Source organism: Oncorhynchus kisutch, linkage group LG17 (assembly GCF_002021735.2).
Source record: "Oncorhynchus kisutch isolate 150728-3 linkage group LG17, Okis_V2, whole genome shotgun sequence".
In the NCBI taxonomy this organism is placed as follows: domain Eukaryota; kingdom Metazoa; phylum Chordata; class Actinopteri; order Salmoniformes; family Salmonidae; genus Oncorhynchus; species Oncorhynchus kisutch.
The window spans coordinates 51,521,859-51,543,595 of NC_034190.2; the positions used below are offsets into that span (position 1 = coordinate 51,521,859).

The 21,737-nt window shown below is 43.6% G+C and overlaps 2 protein-coding genes across 3 annotated transcripts in view; both read left to right on the forward strand.

Moving 5' to 3' along the window:
• LOC109907857 (sorting nexin-19) overlaps positions 1-9,608 on the forward strand; it is a 36,047-nt gene extending 26,439 nt beyond the window's left edge. For both annotated transcript variants that reach the window (XM_031794027.1, XM_031794028.1), the window contains exons 15-17: positions 7,674-7,858; positions 8,600-8,687; positions 8,862-9,608. In XM_031794027.1, the coding sequence (XP_031649887.1) occupies positions 7,674-7,858; positions 8,600-8,687; positions 8,862-8,991 (403 nt within the window). In that variant the 3' untranslated portion in view covers positions 8,992-9,608. The remainder of the gene's footprint in view (positions 1-7,673; positions 7,859-8,599; positions 8,688-8,861) is intronic.
• Positions 9,609-15,928: 6,320 nt separating this feature from the next.
• LOC109906981 (taste receptor type 1 member 1-like) lies at positions 15,929-21,586 on the forward strand. Its single transcript, XM_031794029.1, has 6 exons — positions 15,929-16,710; positions 16,885-17,188; positions 17,756-18,511; positions 18,697-18,918; positions 19,095-19,218; positions 19,992-21,586. Exons 1-6 carry the CDS (start codon positions 16,541-16,543, stop codon positions 20,915-20,917), a joined length of 2,502 nt encoding a protein of 833 aa, XP_031649889.1. The 5' UTR covers positions 15,929-16,540; the 3' UTR covers positions 20,918-21,586.
• Positions 21,587-21,737: the final 151 nt, after the last annotated feature.

Sequence of the window (21,737 nt, forward strand, 5' to 3'; positions counted from 1 at the left end):
ATTGACCATATCTATACTGTCTCCACCGTGGTCCTGGCTAGAATTCAAGAGAGAGACAACTTTTGCCTGTTTTATTGATTTTCTGAAGGCGAATAATTGGGTGAATAGAGACCTTCTTGCCTTTAGACCAATTAAAATGGTAATTGATGGAAGATTCTATGATACCATCAAAGCTCTTTATTCGGCCTCCAGTTGCCTGTGTTCAAGTCAATGACCTCAGGACAGGCAGGTCTCCAAACCCTTATGGTGTAAAACAGGGAGACGTACTCTCGCCCATTTATTTCCCACTACATGTTAATGATTTAGCCCTACAAATCAAACATGCTAAACTTGGTGTTTAAAGTTGCTGATTTATTCCTGGGATCTTGTTGTATATGCTGACGAAGTAGTTTTCCTTACCGGGACCGAAGATGACCCCCAGAATATGTTGAATATTGTTAGTTTACGGTGTGCTAACGGGAGACTAGCGATAAATCAAGAGAGGACCTAGATTGTTAATTTCAGAAAGAAGGGCGTGCAGAGAAGTGCACACAATGTTTGTTTTGGTACAACCCCGTTATTCTACACTGCTGGGCTCTATAAATACCTTGGTTTCAGTCTGAATGAACACATGACCTTTGACGATGGCATCAGATCACAGGCAGATTCTCCAGGCAGAACCTTAGGGTCCAGGCTTATTCTCAGCCGTATACATTGTGTGTAACAATGTTCAAAACAGACAATCCGCTGCTTTCTTGGTGTGCACAAACTGACTCCAAACCTGGCCATCTGTGGAGATATGGGTTGGGAACCATGTGTGGTTAGGCAAAAAGGTGACATGTTACGTCTATGACACATAATCACAAAAAAAGGTGGGACCGTACTCATAACTATCTGTGGGCTAGATAATTGTTATCTATTTATTTGTGAAACTGATTTGCAGTATATATATATTCAGGAACAAATGACCATGTGGTTTTAACCAAATCAAGGACAAGCCTTTTCAGATCCACAAGGAACAATGGGCAGTTGATGTTTGGTTTAAACCTAAAATTAGAATGTACACACTTATCAAAAATAACAACAGCCTTGAAGCATATGCTTACCTGATTCTAACAAAAACCCAGTTTGTGCACAACTCTGATCCAACACCCTCCCTCTGGCTATAAGATACGGGTAGATTTAACAGAGCATCTGAAGAGGAGAGAATTTGCCTACTATGTGATCTCGGGGAAATCGAAAACCAAATCCATTTAGTGTTTTCATTGCCCTCTGTATGACTCTCTGAAGAAAAAAACTATTTGTGATAACCCTGAAGCATTCTGGTTACAGGATGAGCAGAGGCTTGAATTTTTTTTGCAGACGGGGCATGTTTGAGATGGCTGAGTATGTTCGTAATGCCTGGAGGAGAAGGAGAAATGTACTGTTTGTGTCGTGTGGCTCGATGGTCGCTGCACTGGCATTGATTATTGTATGCATTTCATTTGTAAAATGATATTTCGTTCTGTGGTGTCCGCTAGGCCCATGTGGGCCTTGCACCAGTAGATGTATGATACTTAAATAAATGATATCAATTATTTAGGGTGGAAGGATGGCCTAGTGGTTAGAGCGTTGGACTAGTAACCGGAAGGTTGCAAGTTCAAATCCTGAGCTGACAAGGTCAAATCTGTCGTTCTGCCCCTGAACAGGCAGTTAACCCACTGTTCCTAGGCTGTCATTGAAAATAAGAATGTGTTATTAACTGACTAGTTAAATAAAGTTTTTTTTAAATGAATAAATACAAATCTGGGATCTGTAACGTTCATGTCGCAATGTCCCTTTCTACCGCTAGGAGGCAGCACACATCTGTAGAAGTATGGCCACAGAACGTTGAGGAAGGTTTGGAGTTTCAGAATGATATTTAATATTGAATGGCATATAAAGGCAATTTCCATAGCTTTTATGTCAGAATCTTATATTCCATGCCTTAGACCTAGTCCTAGCCATATGCTGTCCGTAGCTGTTAAGTGTGTTGGGCCAGTAACCAAAAGGTGTTGGTTTGAATCCCCGAGCAGACTAGGTGAAAAATCTGTCAGTGCCCTTGAGCATGTCTCTAAACCCTAGTTGCTCTGGAAAAGAGTGTCTGCTGAATGACTAAAATATGACAAAATATAAATATATTTTTTGCACCACTGCACTGGGTTCTGTGACAGGATATGACATCAGAGACCAGGTCATTGCATTTGGGTGTGAGATGAGCAGGTGGTTTAGGTCAGCCATGGGATTGGATTGGGTTCATAATGCTAAACACAGAGCAGGACAGGGCTCCTTTCGATTCACTCTTTTACATCAGGCCCCTGCGTTATCACTGGTGCAACCCTTTAGGTGTCAAAGGACACTGCACACAATGGGCTGGCCCACAGGTGGCTTGGACTTTTCAAGGGTCTTCCAACAGACGCGCTGCCTGGGCTGTGTCTCTCTATCTGCCCAACCCATTCTCAGGTGAGAGGAGTCCGTCCAGTTCATACAAGCCAGAAGCCCGACAATGGGGCTAGATTTCACCTCCAGGCCAGACCAGACACAGTGCTGCTGGGAAAGTCCCGACTGTCCTGGGGATGATGAGCTGCTGAGGTGTGTCTTTTCACACAACCAGTGGGGGGAGAGAGGCAGGGGAGAGATGAGATGGCACAGAGACATTTCCTAGTCGCAGTCATCCTGCAGACGGTCTCGGCCACAGAGTCTGTATAGTATTATCAGACAGGCGTAATGACCGTAAACACCTTTACCAGTGCAAATAAACTCCTTTACCAGTGCAAATAGATGTGTCATGAAAAGTACCTTTTTTGTTTACAAATTGTGTAATTATGAAGACATCACCGAGACATTAACATCTAGTCATCCTGGCTGTAGACGGCCTTCCACCCAAAGTAATCTTGGTTAACCCAGAACTAAAGTCTCATGTAATTGGTCAGCTGCTCGATTAAATTCTGTGTCCAATACATGTTAAGAGAAGATATCAAGAAATGCTAGAACAAAGAGTGGAACGAGGAGCTCTATTCGAAGATGTTCCCTCCCCTTCCAAAATTTGAAAGATGCTAACACCTGCAAAATGATTTGTTCAAATAGCCAGAGATGAAAAACCCAAACACCGGAACTACGGCTGCTCTTTTTCTACGCATGCAATTCAATCCCGACAGATTCTTTCATTTTACACGCAGAATTTTTCCATGAGAGATTAGAACAACAGCAATTTGAACCACATAGCCGTATTATCAGAGAGATACAAACGGACTGTAATGTGAACACCTTCACCTGTATGGCCAAATGGATGTGCCCTGTTAAAAGTTGGTGGCAGCTCAGTTGCCACTAGTTTGAATGTTGCTCACTTCATTTTAACAGTGTGTGGAAACACTATGTTGTCATGAAAAGTATTTCCGTGTACAAATTGTGCAATTGTGGTATAAAGACTGCATCTTAAAGATAATGGTATTTGTTGCTAGGCAGCATATCTTAACATTATGAAGCATTTTACCATCATCTGAACATTTTAAGGAATCTTTTCTTATCTGAATTATGCTGTTGACATGAATAGACTACAGCACAAGGCATTCTTCGGGGTTCTTATCTTGTATTCAGTTGGCTGATATACAATATATTGGCAGATTTCTTTTAAAATGCGCTATGGGGATATTTATTCTCAGATCGCTATTTGTAAAGAAAGACCTTTAAAAACATGCTTACATGACTGCATTTTCTTAAAGATAATTGAGGTTTTATGTGTCTGAATACCAGACAGATTGTTTTAAAAATAAAAATAAATGTTTATATGATTGGCAACAAGTGACTTATGACGGGTCAAAACGCTTCAAAACTTGGGGCCTCCAGTTTTGTAGTCCTGTGTTGTTTGCATGGACATACTATAGAGAACAGTCATGCAAAGCACTCCTAGCAATCTCATCTGATTCTGGGCAGAAAGCGTGCATCCTCAGACAGATGTCAAGAGCAGCACTCATGATTCAGCCCAGCCATCAGATCAATACTGCAGACTTGAGGGCAAAGGGTCACTGACACGTTATCAATCAGGACAGGAAAAATTCCTATTCATCCATAAACTGTATAAAAAAGATTCAGAAACTGTATAAATATTCCTTCATAAACTTAGTATGGATGGTATAGCCCTCTGTGCTCAGAACATTCTCCTAAAGTATGCCAGAATTAAGAAAACCCAAAGTGTGCCTTTTACCATGCATCACAGATTTACAAAGGTTTATACAGCCATGGACCAGCAGGCCGTATTGAGTCTGTCATTATGCCCCATTGCAAGCCATGTGCCTATAGACAATCCTTCCAAACTACACAGGCCACCTGCCGTAGAGATACACAGTCATTCAAACACACAACATTACATAGTGTATGTTCGATGGACCATATTAGAATGCCATGGGCATTATGTCACTGAGCCTGCTAGCTTTTATTAATGTCGCCTTCCCCGTTCAGTGAGAGCGGAGAGAGCGAGAGAGAGCGAGAGAGAGTGAGTCGAGAGTGAGCGGAGAGAGCGAGAGAGAGAGTGTGAGCGGAGAGAGTGAGCAGAGAGAGAGACAAATTTGACCCCCATATCTGTGTCAAAAGCAACCTTGGGAAAATCCTCTGCATTATCATTAACAGCAGACTCGTACATTTCCTCAGTGAAAACAATGTACTGAGCAAATGTCAAATTGGCTTTTTTACCAAATTATCATACGACAGACCACGTATTCACCCTGCACACCCTAATTGACAAACAAACCAAAATTATTTCAAAAAAGCCTTCGACTCAATTTGGCATGAGGGTCTGCTATACAAATTGATGGAAAGTTGTGTTAGGGGGAAACATACAACAACATAAAATCGATGTACATAATCAACAAGTGTGGTTAAAATAGGTAAAAACCACACAAACAATTCCCATAGGGCCATGGGGTGAGACAGGGATGCAGCTTAAACCCCACCCTCTTCAACATATATATCAACGAATTGGCAAGGGCACTAGAAAAGTCTGCAGCACCCGGCCTCACCCTACTAGAATCTGAAGTCAAATGTCTACTGTTTGCTGATGATCTGGTGCTTCTGTCACCAACCAAGGAGGGCCTACAGCAGCACCTAGATCTTCTGCAAAGATTCTGCCAGACCTGGGCCCTGACAGTAAATCTCAGTAAGACCAAAATAATGGTGTTCCAAAAAAGGGCCAGTCGCCAGGACCACAAATGCTAAAATCTATACGTGTGGCCTAAACATCAGCGCCACAGGTAACTTCCACAAAGCTGTGAACGATCTGAGAGACAAGGCAAGAAGGGCATTCTATGCCATCAAAAGGAACATATAATTTGACATACCAATTCGGATCTGGCTGAAAATACTTGAATCAGTTATAGAACCCATTACCCTTTATGGTTGTGAGGTCTGGGGTCCGCTCACCAACCAAGAATTCACAAAATGGGACAAACACCAAATTGAGACTCTACATGCAGAATTCTGCAAAAATATCCTCAAAAACACCAAATAATGCATGCAGAGCAGAATTAGGCCGATACTCGCTAAATATGAAAATCCAGAAAAGATCTGTTAAATTCTACAACCACCTACTAGGAAGCGATTCCCAAACCTTCCATAACAAAGCCATCACCTACAGAGAGATGAACCTGGAGAAGAGTCCCCTAAGCAAGTTGGTCCTGGGGCTCTGTTCACAAACACAAACACAACCCACAGAGCCCCAGGACCCAACCAAATCATGAGAAAACAAAAAGAGAATTACTTGACACATTGGAATGAATGCTGTTATTGTATAAGCAACCGTACTTATTTCTGTGGCACTAAATCAGATTTATCGGTCCGACGTGATCTTCGTTGTTCTGCTTTGTTCTGGTTGCCCCCCCCCCCCATATTAAAATGTCTGCTCGTGTTCTTGGATGGGTGCCTGTTACACACATACATTGTTCAGGGACCTTCTGAGGTACACTTAATGTGTTCCTAAAAGTATAAATCACGCTGCCGCCGTGGTTAATGGATGTGTGTGTACGTCTAAACTGAGAACCCATTCTCGTTTACAATGATGACCTGGCGAAGAGGCGTAACATTAGAGGAGTGAACAAACAGCACAACACACAGTACCGCCAAACAATTCAACACTCTATATGCATGTACAGAGGAAAGGTACAAATTCATCAGCTGTACCACAATGAGACATTCACAGTGGGGTTTAGAGGGGAAAAAACAAGATAACTGGCAGCAAAAATTGCAACACAACCGACTTAATGATCAGAAAGGGGAGTGGTGGAATGAATGTCAAGTTTGAGCGTTTTTTGCAATTTATTTCAGCTCGTTCGCGGCAGAAAACTGGATTGAATGATGGCTATTGGACGTGCGGGCCAGTTTCCACTCTGACATCTTATTGACTTTGCTGAGAACTTCTTTATTGAGGAAAAATGTACTTCCGTGACTGATATGTGGTTGTCTCACCTAGCGATCTGAAGATGAATGCACTAACTGTATGTGGGTCTGGATAAGAGCATCTGCTAAATGACTCAAATGTACATGTGAAGAGATGTGTACCAGAGCACAGATTACTATTGGTAGTGGAGATGTTGAGGAGTGAGCTGAGAGAGAGAGGGGGCGTGTCTAGGAGGGACTCTTGCTTCGTTTGTGTGTGTGTGTGTGTGTGTGTGTGTGTGTGTGTGTGTGTGTGTGTGTGTGTGTGTGTGTGTGTGTGTGTGTGTGTGTGTGTGTGTGTGTGTGTGTGTGTGTGTGTGTGTGCGCGCGCGTGTGTAGATTTATGAGGGTTAAAGCTGCGTAAAGTATGTTTGTGTGGGCTTGCTGGTGGCATGTTAAGTAATATTATCTTCACACTCACCCAGAGTGAATGTACACAGGTTTACCTTTATTGTCATGAGTCTTGTCCTGGAAGCAGAACTGAGCAATTTCCCCTTAAGATAGGCCAGCTGCAAAGTCAAAATTGTCTATATTGTAAATTCATGAAATTAATTTGGTCTTAATTTAAGGTTAGGATGAAAGGCGCTGCATGGTCAATCCGATACGTGATACGGCCTCTGCAGGAGTCAAGGCCTTCATACTTCTTGCGCTTCGCGGAGCAGCACAGAGCTGTTGTCGAGGAAGTGAGTTTGTGTTTATACAGGACCTCCCGCCCCCACCTACATGTCAATCCGGAGCAATACAGAGCCCTCTGTATTGTTACAAAATTTGGGAGAGCAAGGCGATGTGGTGTGGAGCATGATTTGGCTTCTGCAAGCTTCCCAAGGCTCCGCGATTGTGTCACACCCTCCATACGGAGCCTCCGGAGAGCTGTGCCGGATCAAGCATGAATCAGCTATTAGGAATTCACGTTAGCAGTGTGTTAATGTTAGGTATAAAATCACATTTGAGGACATTGTGACTTTGCCAGACCAGCTGCCTCCAGGAGATAGATCATGAAAACCGCTAACCTGAGAATGTACTGTACAATCCGCTCACTGTGTGTACGTATGCATGCACTTCTGCATATTCTTTGTGTCCTCACATGTTTTGTGCCTTTTTCTTGTGTCTGCGCGAATGCGTGTGTCTCATTGTGTCACGTCTATTTTCTTTTTGACTCACCCTATTGTGTATGTACGCTCATGTATACATATGTCTACCGACCTCCATGTTGCTTTTGTCTATCTTCACCCACAATCCCTGCACTCCAGGTGGCTGGATGTGGGCATGGCCCACCTGACCAGTGCTCCCTGCTGGGTGATCTACCTCCAGGTGATGCAGGAGGCAGTGTGGCCCGGGGGTGTCCTCCCTGATGGGCCCCGTCCTGACCGCAGCCTCATCCAGAGAGAAGAGACCAGGCAGCAGTGTCTGCACTGCCTCACACAACTACTGCCAGGTCAGTGTCTGCACTGCCTCACACAACTATTGCCAGGTCAGTGTCTGCACTGCCTCACACAGCTACTACCAGGTCAGTGTCTGCACTGCCTCACACAACTACTACCAGGTCAGTGTCTGCACTGCCTCACACAACTACTACCAGGTCAGTGTCTGCACTGCCTTACACAACTACTACCAGGTCAGTGTCTGCACTGCCTCACACAACTACTACCAGGTTAGTGTCTGCACTGCCTCACACAGGCACTACCAGGTCAGTGTCTGTACTGCCTCACACAGGCACTACCAGGTCAGTGTCTGCACTGCCTTACACAACTACTACCAGGTCAGTGTCTGCACTGCCTCACACAGCTACTACCAGGTCAGTGTCTGCACTGCCTCACACAGCTACTACCAGGTCAGTGTCTGCACTGCCTCACACAGCTACTACCAGGTCAGTGTCTGCACTGCCTTACACAACTACTACCAGGTCAGTGTCTGCACTGCCTCACACAGGCACTACCAGGTCAGTGTCTGCACTGCCTCACACAGGCACTACCAGGTCAGTGTTTGCACTGCCTACACAACTACTACCAGCCACCGCACTAGGCTACCTGCCGCCCCGCTAGGCTATCTGCCACCCCGCTACTCTACCTGTATGGGAATCACAGATGTGTTAGGTCATTGTACTGTCATTATTGCCATTTTAGTGTGTGTATGTGTGTGTGTGTGTGTGTGTGTGTGTGTGTGTGTGTGTGTGTAGACCTGATTGCTGACATGCTGGGTTCTGAGAAGTACAGAGTGAGCTGGGATATGGCACTGGCGTCTCTGCAGGACCCTAACATCAACCGGTGAGCCCTCTATCATCACTGGCTTTAGCATGTTGGTGTGCGTGTACAGTAGGTTTGTTAAACCTAAAATGTCATTGTCACATACAGACCAAACATTGAGCGTTTGATCCAGGTCAACTTCAGTCTGACCTGTGGTAACCTCTCCCCTCTCTCTGTGTCTGGGTGACTCTACAGGCACCTGATCTACTGTATCTGTGACCTGCTGTTGGAGTTCCTGATTCCAGAGTCTTCAGAGGAGGGCTTTCAGAGATCTCTACTACACAGTCTCTTTGGAGACGAAGAGAGGCTTTCTGCTTCAGCTTGACGACACACCAACACAACACCCCTCTCTCTGCTCACCTGTCACTATCCCTATCTATTACCCTCTACCCCCTCCCATCCTGGCTAGCTCATCAGTATGGTAACCGTGGTCCTGCTGGGTTAATCAGAATGGGACCAGAGATTTACTGGAGCTTCTCATGAGGTCAGAGAAGACAGGTGAAGAGCGCAGAGAAGGGGGGAGGAGGGGGAGGAGGAAAAGGGCTGGGGAGATAGGAGGGGTGGGAAGGCTGGGACATGGGCTCTTGAACTCCTTACACTTTATAGGCAACGCTCTAAAATGACTGATGACACTTTATTGAATGTATTCTCAAGGCACTGTGTTGGTGATTGTGCTAATATTGTGTTTTAATTAGATGCTTGTGTAGAGAAACACATTTATGTAGATATGTATGTACAGTATATGCAGTAATTATTTTATGTGTTTATTTATTTATATGTAAAATGCAGTATGTGTGATATCAATAGATATACAGTGGGGTCTGAAATAATTTGACCCCCTTGATAATGATGAGCAAAAATGACTATATAAAATAAATCATACTGAGCTACTGTATATTTTATGCAAATAAATAATTGGGAAATTATATTATTTTATACTAATACAATTGCTCAGAGAAAGAGATTTTGTTTCATAAGTTATACATACATTTTAAGGTAGGGGTCGAAATCATTGACACCCTTGTTTTCAATACCTCACCTTGCGAGGATTACAGCACATATCTTTTGTCTGCGCTTATGGACTGCCCTCTTCAATTCAAACCACAGGTTTTCAATGGGCTTCAAGTCGGGAGACTGATACGGCCATTGCACAATGTTGATCTTTCTGGCCAATTAACCGTTTCTGGACAGTTTTTTGTTGTTGTTGATTTCTTAAGATCCCCGTTAGCCGAAGACAGATAGTCTTACTGGGGACCGACACAACGAAAAAGACATTACAGACAAAATACTTTTACCTACATTTAAAAACATTAACATGACGTGTGTGTGTGTGCATCTCTCAGTTACACATACATGTCAGTACACACAAGAAGTAGGTCACATGGGGGAGAGGCGTTGTGTCTTGAGGTGTTGCTTTATTGATTTTTTTTTAAAACCAAGTTTGCTGTTCACTTGCGCTATATTAGATGTAAGGGAGTTCCATGGTCTCGTGGCTCTGTATAATACTGTATGTTTCCTTGGATTTGTTCTGGACCCGGGGGCTGTGAAAAGACTCCTGGTGGCATGTCTGGTGGGGTAAGTGTGTGTGTCAGTGCTGTGTAAATTGACTATGCAAACTATTTGGAATTTCCAACACAATGTTTCTTATAAAAACAAGAAGAGACGCAGTCAGTCTTTCCGCGACTCTTAGCCAAGAGAGGCATGCATAGAATTAATATTAGCCCTCTGATTACAGTGAAGAGTAAGACGTGCCACTCTGTTCTGGGCCAGCTGCAGCTTAACTAGGTCTTTCTTTGCAGCACTTGAATATATGACTGGACAATAATCAAGATAAGATAAATAACTAGAGCCTGCAGGACTTCTCTTTTATTATGGACAGTCTTCTCCCCATCTTTACAACCATGGAATCTATATGTTTTGACCATGACAGTTTACAATTGAAGGTAACACCAAGCAATTTAGTCTCCTCGACTTGTTTAACAGCCACACCATTCATTACCAGATTCAGCTGAGGTCTAGAACTTAGGGAATGATTTGTAGCAGAATGCTTAGGTGGGCTTTGTTGTTGTCAGCACACACCTACGACATCAAGTACTTCAGGTCAGAGCTGCATTGCAACGCAGATGGACATTCCAGGTAAACACTACCTGTCAGAACCAGAGTCAGGCCAAGTGGACATCTTCTATGTCAGACAAGTGGAAAACGCACCAGTCACTTCAACACAAGTGCAGAGAAACACCAGAAACGACCCAGTATTATCTGAAGTGATGGACAACACGCATTCACGTCGACATCGCAGGTCCATTCAAAGACAGACTGTTTCTCGTGGTTGTGGATGCTCATAGCAAGTGGCCAGAGGTTGCTATCATGAGGTGTACTACTGCAGAGAAGACCATCGAGAAACTTGGAGAAGTGTTTGAGTCGGTTCGGATCGCAACTCCAACTTGTTAGTGACAACAGCGGCAGCTAGTGTCCCAAGAAATGGTCACGTTCCTACAGGTGAATGGCGTACAGTACATCAGGTCCTCACCATATCACCCATCTACCTATTGGCTGGTGGAGAGGTTCATACAGACCATGAAACATGCCTTTAAAAGCGTCTCAAGTCAAATCAAAATAATTTAATAAATAAGCCCTTCTAAAATTTGTGCACCGTTAAGTGGAGGGTTGATATCCCTCCACTTAAAATTAGGGGGATAATTACTGTCCCCCATTAATTCATGAATTTGAACATTTTAGATTTTATATGGGCCAATTCAAAAATCTCCTTGGTTGAGCAGCTGGCTCTTCCATCCCTTTCTCCTCCTTTACCTCAATCCTTTTCTCTCTTTAAAATCCCGAATAACAGAGAAATGTATTACATTAGAATACATCATGTTTCGTTATTGAAATAAAAGTAATTATCTGAGCCTATTGGCTTTGGTTTGTAAAAGCTTTTTAAAACATTACATTTGACAGAAACCTACTAGAAATAGGCCTGAACCTCCAAAGGATTTAGGGCCTAATGTCAAGGTATTTGCGAAAATTGTTCTTGATCTAGCTACTTGGCAAAATGTGCTTGCTAAACACACTTAACTACACTAGGCTTCAAAGTGCTTGAGCTGTGCAACTATGGACAAGTGCTGATGTTGAAATCGAGGGGTGTCATAAAGGTGTCACAATTGATAGGCCATTTGCATCTTACAGTGGGGCAAAAAAGTATTTAGTCAGCCACCAATTGTGCAAGTTCTCCCACTTAAAAAGATGAGAAAGGCCTGTACTTTTCATCATAGGTACACTTCAACTATGACAGACAAAATGAGAAAAAAAATCCAGAAAATCCCATTGTAGGGTTTTTAATGGATTTATTTGCAAATTATGGTGGAAAATAAGTATTTGGTCACCTACAAACAAGCAAGATTTCTGGCTCTCACAGACCTGAAACTTCTTCTTTAAGAGGCTCCTCTGTCCTGCACTCGTTACCTGTATTAATGGCACCTGTTTGAACTTGTTATCAGTATAAAAGACACCTGTCCCCAACCTCAAACAAGCAACCAGAGTACCCATGAAAAATAGTATTTTGTAACCTGTACAATTTGTTTGAAAATTACTTGAAAAAGCATGTAATATAGCCTACTCTATATAGCCTACTCTATATAGCGTACATGTCCGATTATCTACTTTGAACCTCAGGTGCTTTAGAGGCACTGGCTATAGTCACGAATAAAGGGGCAATATGGGATTGATACATCAGGTTTGTAAACAATGTGATTGTAAATATGGTTAAAACTATGATTGTGATCACATGGATGGTGCTTGCACACACAAGGGCATCTATGAATTTGAGAGAGGTTACATTTTTCCAGACCCATATCCCTAAACTTTTTACCAAAAACAATGGCGGGGATACCTTTTGTTGTTGTTCGAATTCCTGATTGCCCCATTAACATTATGCTATCCCTTAATCCGCTACAGTGTTATAGGGCCTTATACTATTGTGTATTATAAGATGTCATTTTTTGTCGTTTTTCAAATGAATTGGGAACTAGCCTCCATGACACAGAATCTAAATTGACAAAGAATAACCCTAGATGCATTCGTTGCCTGTCTTCATTCTCGATTCGGCCAAACATGTATCTTATGTTGTCCACTTGCAGGTGGTAGGTTTGAATAAAAAAGAAATGCTCCCATATAAAATGAATTACTCCATGAAGTATTCCAGCAACGTGTACGCTGCCATCTTGTCTGTTTCAAATCTTCTCTCTTTCATTTAGACAGGTGGGTCCACCCCGAAGTGCCGCACGTCATGGTGACAATCACCTGTCTCGATCAATGAGAGAGCTAGATGAGAGAGTTAGACGAGACAGAGCATTTTCTAAATTCAAGCTAACCACCTGTAACTGGCCACAGACATTTTAGAAGATACGTGTTATGCCGAATCGAGAACGAAGACCGTATCGCAAAATCCAGGTTAGTTGGAAAATCTACGGCTGTGTTTTGTATATGCAAACCTGTAACGCCCAGTAATGGATACCAAAAATCTTTGGTTATATCACATTATCTGGTGTACAATCTGTAGCTAGGAAGTATGGCATTTCCTTTATTTTGCTAAATCACTTCTGACTACAAAGACATGACAGAAATACAGACCATAAATGCAGATCCTGGAGGTGTCAAAAAGATGATGTCATAATTAATGGCACCTGGTCTTACAAGCAACCCGAGTAGGTCTATGCCTATTACAAATGACAATAAGCTAAAATAATAATAATATTCTATTATTAGTATTATTATGCCATAGCTTCATACAATTATATATTGTATGATTTTTCAAATGTATGTGAACTTGTGTTCATGACACAGCATAACATTTAAAAAGAAAAAACACATTGTTTTTCCCCTCTTCCATGTTCTCAGTGAAAGTAACATGACACACATGGAAATCTTATTTTGCCAAGCTTGTACAGTGCTCTTACTTTACATGGTATTTGCGTCTGTAATAATGACGTTTACAAAATGTCAAATATTGCTGTCGAAACAAAGGGAAACTGTGGTCTCCTGTTGAGTTTGCAGATCCTGCAGTGTGTGATTATGAGGCAAATAGGCTATTAGTGGTTAAAGGTGTGTTTACACATGGCACAATCTTGGCCTCAAATGTCACCGTGGTTTTGCTGATGGACAGAGAATGGAAATTCAACCCGACCAGGAACAATAACAACTTGAGGTAGGTCTCTAAATTGGCTGTATCTTGCCCACCACTCATGAAAAATGGAGCAGATGGTATGTTCAAAAGATTTGAGTACCCCGAAGAGGTGCTTTCCCCCCAACATATTTAGGGATTCCCAGACGGAAGCCACTCCTCAGTTAAAGGCTCATGACAGCCCACTCTCAGACCATGAGAAACAAGATTCTCTGTTTGGATGAAACCAAGATTGAACTTTTTGGCCTGAATGCCAAGTGTCACGTGGCACCATCCCATCGGTGAAGCATGGTGGAGGCAGCATCATGCTGTGGGTAGGTTTTTCAGTGGCAGGGACTGAGAGACTTGTCAGGAGGGAATGATGAACGGAGCAAAGTACAGCGAGATCCTTGATGAAAACCTGCTCCAGAGCGCTCAGGACCTCAGACTGGGGGGTTGACCTTCCAACAGGACAACGACCCTAGGTGCACAGCCAAGACAATGCAGGTGTGGCTTCGGGACAAGTCTCAATGTCCTTGAGTGGCCCAGCCAGAGCCTGGACTTGAACCCAATCGAACATCTCTAGAGAGACCTGAAAATATCTCCGCATACAACATGATAGAGCTTGAGACGATCTGCAGAGAAGAATGGGAGAAACTCCCCAAATACAGGTGTGCCAAGCTTGTAGCCTTATACCCAAGAAGACTTGATGCTGTAATCGCTGCCAAAGTCGCTTCAACAAAATACTGAGTAAAGGGTCTGAATACTTCTGTAAATGTGATATTTCCATTTCTTTTGTATTTAATACATTTCTAAAAGCCTGTTTTTGCTTTGTCATTATGGGGTATTGTGTGTATATTGATGATGGATAAAAAATATTTAATCCATTTTAAGATAAGGCTGTAACTTGTAAATGTAATGTAAAATGTAGAAAAAGTCGAGGGGTCTGAATTTTTTCCGAATGCACTGTATATATTGTATGTGGGAGTCAGTCCATGGCAGAGCGCGAACATCGTGCAAAGAGCAATGTGTGTAGCTCTTTTTAGCACAATTAGCACAAATGTTTATTTTTATACATTGAGTATACAGAACATTCAAGAAAATGGTCCACCACCCAAATGACATCCAGCCAACTTTAGTAAAAATACTACCTAACTACTTAAGTAGTTTTGTAGGGAATCTGTATTTCACTATTTGTATTTTTGACAACTTTTACTTTTACTCTACTATATTCCTAAAGGAAATAATATACTTTTTACACCATACATTTTCCCTGAAACCCAAAAGTACTCATTACATTCAAATGCTTAGCAGGACAGGTAAAATGGTCCAATTCTCACGCTTATCAAGAGAACATCCATGGTCATCCCTATTGCCTCTGATTTGGCGGACTCACTAAACACATATGCTTTGTTTGTAAATAACGTTTGGTTGTTTTAGTGTGCCCCTGGATTTTCGTAAATTAAAAAAAACAAGGCAATTGTGCCATCTACTTTGCTTAATATAAGCAATTTGAAATTATTCATACTCTTACTTTTGATACTTAAGTATATTTTTGCAATTACATTTACTTTTGAAACTTAAGTATATTTAAAACCAAATACTTTTATACTTTTACTCAAGTAGTATTTTATTGGATGACTTTCCCTTTTACTTGAGTAATTTTCTATTAAGGTATCTTTACTTTAACTCAAGTATGACAATTGGGAACTTTTTCCATCTCTCCACAACTGTGGGAAGCATTGGAGTCAACATGGGTAAGCATCCTTGCGGAATGCTTTCCACACCTTGTAGAGTCCATGCCCAGATGAATTGAGGCTGATCTGAGGGCAAAGGGGGGGGGGGGGGGGGGTGTACCGTCTCGACCTCTGAATGACCCTGCTGGTCATCTATGAACGTTTGAACATATTGAAGAAGAATCTGGCCTTAATGGGCATGTGCTATCTCCACCCGTCACAACCAGAAGAGGACTGGCCACCACCCAGAGCCTGGTTCCTCTCCAGGTTTCTTCCTATGTTAATGCCTTTCTGGGGAGTTTATCCTAGCCACCGTGCTTCTACATCTGCATTGCTTGCTGTATGGGGTTTTAGGAAGGGTTTCTGTATAGCACTATGTGACATCTGCTGATGTAAAAAGAGCTTCATAAATATATTTGATTTGATTTGATAGAACATAAGGCAGAGGGAACATAGACATGGTCCCTCATAACAAAACAGACAGAAACACTAAACCAGCTCGGATTTACATTGCTTTGACTGAAAGGTTAGCTACAATATGACATTTGCATTGCTTCTAAGTGTGCAGTGTCTCTCTTCTTCTCTCCTGCACCTTAGTGGCCCAGTCTGCACCTTGAGTCCAACATACCACCGATACTGCAATGTAACTACAGTCGAACACCATTTAATTGCACTGTCACTTGACTGTGATTGATATTGACACACCGGTCTCCTCTTTCATGGGCTATTACAATTATTCAGTTCATTTCAATGGAAAGCTAACTCTACTGTATGAAAAACAAATCTTAAAATGCAAATGTGCACACCCTCACTCCATCACCATCACCGGGAAAGATGCAAAACCCTCCACATCCAGATCCCCCTCCCTCCTTCTCTCCCTCCATTCCACCTTCTTTCCACTCCACCCATCCACCCTAACATAAGAAGAGGTAGATTGCCCGTAGTTCCAGTTCAGAGCTGAGGGTTGTTGAGGTTGCGGAATGGGTGTGTGTGTCGTCCTGGGCTGGTTGGTACTGGTTGGTACTGGCCACCAGCTGACTGAGGGAACCAGTCTGCAGCTTTCAGGGGACTACTCCATCTCGTGTCTCTTTCCGCTCCACAATTTAGCCACCTCCGGTTCCAACCTACCAGACATGGAAGCCTGCAAAAAGTAAGTTCAATAAAGATCTCACAAGAGGACGTTGTTTATCTATTTCCCTGGCATTTTAGTTCATTTTAGACCATCAGTGAGTTATTGTTGTTTGACTCAATCACTTTCTTTCGATAATGGATTTATGTTGTAATTTCTTTTTATTCTGCTTGCAATCAATTCACTCCTATTCAGAGGCAAATCTAATAAACATGGCTATCATTTGATACAAGCCATGAGATTCGCTGTGGAGGAGATCAACAACGGCACCAAAAACCAACGTCTTCTCCCAGGGGTGACACTGGGTTACCAGGCGTATGACATCTGCAATACACCAGCCAGTGTCCTGGCCACTCTGGACCTGCTGGCCCAACAGTTACAGGGAACTTCAGGGAACAAGACGGGTGGTGACCAGAGAGCAGTGGCAGTGATTGGGCCTGATAGTAGCAGTTATACCTTTCCCCCGGCTGCAATGCTTGGCTCCTATCTGGTGCCACAGGTACATTGTATTTCCCAAGTTCAGTTATTGGTAACTGGTGAAACTAACGCTAATCTGTTTGCCCTCTAGACTGAGAATGGAACACATTTGTGACCATTTGTTTTTGTCTTCTATTGCTCTTCTATTTATATTTTTAAATGTCTTGCCTCCTATGATTTCACATTTTTTTCCATTTATGTGTCCTTCATTTTTTCTTCTTCCTCCTCCTCCTGGTCCCCCTTCTGGTCCTCCTCCTCCTGGTCCCCCTTCTGGTCCTCCTCCTGGTCACCCTTCTGGTCCTCCTCCTCCTCCTGGTCCCCCTTCTGGTCCTCCTTCTCCTGGTCCCCCTTCTGGTCACTCTTCTGGTCCTCCTCCTCCTGGTCACCCTTCTGGTCCTCCTCCTCCTGGTCCCCCTTCTGGTCCTCCTCGTCCTGGTCACCCTTCTGGTCCTCCTCCTCCTGGTCACCCTTCTGGTCCTCCTCCTCCTGGTTCTCCTCCTCCTGTTCCCCCTTCTGGTCCTCCCCCTTCTGGTCCCCTCCTTCTGGTCCCCTCTCCTGGTCCTCCTATTTGTGAATGTTTTTCTTCTAGATATCCTATGAAGCCACAAACGAATTGCTGAGCAACAGGCACCTCTACCCTTCCTTCTTCCGCACCATCCCCAGTGACAGGAACCAGGTGGACGCAATGATCCAGCTGCTGGTCCGTTTTAACTGGACCTGGATCGTGCTACTGGGCAGTGATAACTCCTACGGCCTCCAGGGCATGCAGAGGCTCTCCCAACAGGCGGCCTACTACGACATCTGCATCGCCTACCAAGGAGTCATCCCCGACCTCACCTCGGCCACCAACCAGACCATGAGGAGCATTGTCGAGGGCATCTTGAAGACCAAGGTCAACACTATTGTTGTCTTCTCCAGCAAAAGCAAAGTTAGTGGGTTCTTCCCATTTGTCATAGAGCAGGGTGTAACTGGCAAGGTGTGGATAGGGACAGAGGACTGGTCAGTGGCCACTCTAGTGTCGGGGATACCAGGGATTCACACCATCGGAACTGTTCTAGGCATCTCCATCAAATACGCAGCCATAGCTGGGTTTGAGACGTTCGAAAGCCATGTTGTTTCAAAGTTACTTAGGGACACCTCCAATGGCATGATGGACCTGAGGGTTGACTGTTTGCAAAATACGGATCTCTATAGCATGGCAGTAAAAAACTTATCTTTGGATGGCTATGACATGACATCCTCTTTTAATGTTTACAAGGCTGTATATGCTGTGGCCCATGCCCTGCACCAAGCACTTGGTTGTGACTCAGGTGAATGCCAAAAGATTGAAGTACAACCTTGGCAGGTGAGTGTTTTCAAAATGATGGTACTGAAGTCAAAAAGCCCACTCTGAAGAAAGTGAGCACACGTTCACGACACACTTGATATCGATGTGCTATTGGAAATATACAGTGAACAATGTTCACTATCCCAGGCCTGTTACAGTCATGTTTAAATTGGCGCATGCTTTTCTTCCTCTCTCTCCCTCAGCTTCTGCCACTGTTAAAGCAGGTGAGATTCTCTGTTGGGAACTCCTCTGTGTACTTTGATGAGAACGGAGACCCGCCCACAGGATATGACATTGTGACCTGGGTTTGGAGGGGAACAGAGTGGTCTCTCCGAGTGGTGGGCTCTTACACTCCAGACCCCACTGACCTTACAGTGGACCCTGCTCAAATTGAATGGGCTAGTGACATTGACAACCTGGGAAAAGTATAGCCACAATATTACAGTATTTACACAGTAGTATTACAATCCATTGTCAGATGCAATTGCAGAATGATTTTGGGTACTAGAATTGTAGAAACTAGTCATAGACATGTAAACCATGGTTGCATGTCGACTTGGAAAACCTGTGTGTTTGTTGTTTTTATTGTGGTTGTGTCCAGGAGGTGCCTCCGTCAATATGCTCTCCAGAATGCCCTACAGGTCACAGGAAGCTGCAGACAGGACAACACAAGTGCTGCTTCGACTGCCTGGCCTGTCCTGCTCACACCTTCCTCAACAGTACTGGTGAGATTACTGTCACACACCCACTGGGCACATCCATAGTTCATCCTCTATCTGTAGTGATTTGAATTGTGCTGTTTAAAAGTGTCCAGCGGGTGGCGGATGTTGCCCCTCTCATAAACTGTCGCTATAGCAGGGGTGTCAAACACACCGCCTGGGGTCCAGTCTGGCCCATGGGTGAGTGTGAGGATTTTTTAAATATATTTTTTTATGTAATTGTACATTTTTTGGGTGGGGGGGTGGGGTCAAAAACATTGGGGAGGTAAAAAAAATAGGAGGTCGGGGGCAACAAACTCAATATACTTTAAAATGACTAAAACCAAATCTAATATGTGTAGAAACGATAATGGATCTATATTAACAGTTTTTTTCACTGTCCAGCTCACTAATAATCACAGTGCACAGTCAGAGAGCATCAAAAAGTCCCCAAAACGATGGATAGAGGACTATTTATAGCTAATTTTGACGGCATGGAAATATAACAAACTCCAGACCTCGTTGAAGACTGAATGCGGCCCCCCGGGGGGCAAAGATAGTTCGACACCCATGATCTATAGCAAGCAGCTGGCAGTAGCACAACTAGAACAACAGTGATAGTGCAACTGTCTCTGATGGTGATCAGTGATATCTGTTTATAAATCAATACTGAGGATATAGGTTAACTCAATTCATGAATGTAAACACCTTCATCTTCTGAACTGGTTGAACAAAAATAAATCCTGTACATTTTGAACTGACCCCAGCCTTGATGTTATGATATATATGTCACTCTTTAGGATCTACCTGGTGTCAGGCGTGTGAGCTCCACCAGTGGTCCACAGAGGCGAGCAAGGTGTGTCTGGATCGGACGGTCCTGCTGCTGGCTTGGGACGCCCCCCTGTCTCTTGCTCTGCTGGTCCTCCTGGCTCTGACCCTGTTCATGACCCTTGGGTCAGGGGTCGTCTTCCTCCTCAACCTGGGCACCCCTGTGGCCAAGTCGGCTGGCGGGCGCACCTGCCTGGTGATGCTTCTGGCCCTAACCGCGGCGGCCGCCAGCGCCCTGTGCCACTTTGGCCTCCCGTCTCGGCCCGCCTGCCTCCTCAAGCAGCCCCTCTTCGTCTTCAGCTTCACCGTGTGTCTGGCGTGCGTCACCGTGCGCTCCTTCCAAGTGGTCTGCATCTTTAAGCTGTCTTCCAAGCTGCCCCGTGCCTATGATACCTGGGCTAAGAACCACGGGCCTGAAGTCACCGTCCTTGTCGTGTCCATGACAGTGTTGTCGATCTCTGCGCTCCGGGTTGCTCTAAACCCCCCGTACCCCTCCCAGGACGTGGACTTCTACTCCAACTGCATTGTCACAGAGTGTAGTAACACCCTCTCTTTCGGTGCCATGATAGAACTAGCCTACGTCTCTGTGCTCAGCATGCTCTGTTTCTCCTTCAGTTACATGGGCAAAGACCTGCCAGCCAACTATAATGAGGCCAAATGTATCACCTTTAGTCTCATGGTCTACATGATCTCCTGGATCAGCTTCTTCACCATCTATTTTGTCACAAGGGCGGAGTTTGCCATGGCCATGCATGTGCTGGCCATAGTGTCCAGTGTGCTCGGTATTCTCGGTGGTTATTTCATGCCCAAGGTCTACATCATGGTGCTGAGGCCCAAAATGAACACAACGGCCCATTTCCAAAACTGTATTCAGATGTATACCATGAACAAACAGTGAGAGATATGTGTTTATCATAGATTGCCTTTTGTATTTCCGGATACTTATTCCCAATCCATTGCATAGGTAGATGGCTTTAAAAAATACCATAGTACATGTTGCTCTGCTCTTAGCTAAGGAGAAAGTAAATGTTGACCTTGCACATTTAAATGTATGTATAATGTTCTCTAACATGGTTGTAATGTAGTTATGAGGTTAGCTTTCTAATGCACTCCTTTTCGACTTAGCTAAGTGTGTGTTTTTACTGGGGAGAATTCAGAAAACCAAAGCTAAACCTCTTTGGCAGCATCTGGTGTTGTGCTCTTTTTTCAGTGTCTGTGTGGCATATGTTTGGCCTCTCTTTACAAGAATAGAAAGTGGTAGCGTGGGCAGGCCATAGAGAGGTGCCTTGCCTTCTGTTGGTGTGAGTGCCTGCCTGTATGTGTGCCCTCTCACTGGGCATCTGTGGTGGCAGGTTTCAGGAGCTTAATGGGATAGCCTGTAAGCCTCTGATTTAAACCCAGCTATCCCAAAGACCCATAAACATGTCCCATAGTTCTCGGTTTTCAATCTAAGTGTGTGACTCAGTAGTCTATTTGAAGAATCTGCATATGATTATTTATGCTTAAATCAATGAATAACCTTTTCTTTGTATAGCGCTATTTGAAATAAATAAACCAACAAATAAAATGACCTAGTTTTCCTTCTTTGTATTTCATTAAAGGGAAATTCCACAATTTTTTCAACTTCATAGTCATTATGAATTATTTAACTGACTTACTTAGTTAAATAAAGGTCAAATTAAATTAAAATGATTTCCAGCACCATACCAGTGTCTACG

Coding starts and splice junctions, on each gene's coding strand:
- LOC109906981 (XM_031794029.1), top strand. CDS start 16,541: ATGGGTGTGTGTGTCGTCCTGGGCTGGTTGGTACTGGTTGGTACTGGC. Junction 17,189..17,755: donor GCTCCTATCTGGTGCCACAG/GTACATTGTATT, acceptor TTTTTCTTCTAG/ATATCCTATGAAGCCACAAA. Junction 18,512..18,696: donor TTGAAGTACAACCTTGGCAG/GTGAGTGTTTTC, acceptor TCTCTCCCTCAG/CTTCTGCCACTGTTAAAGCA.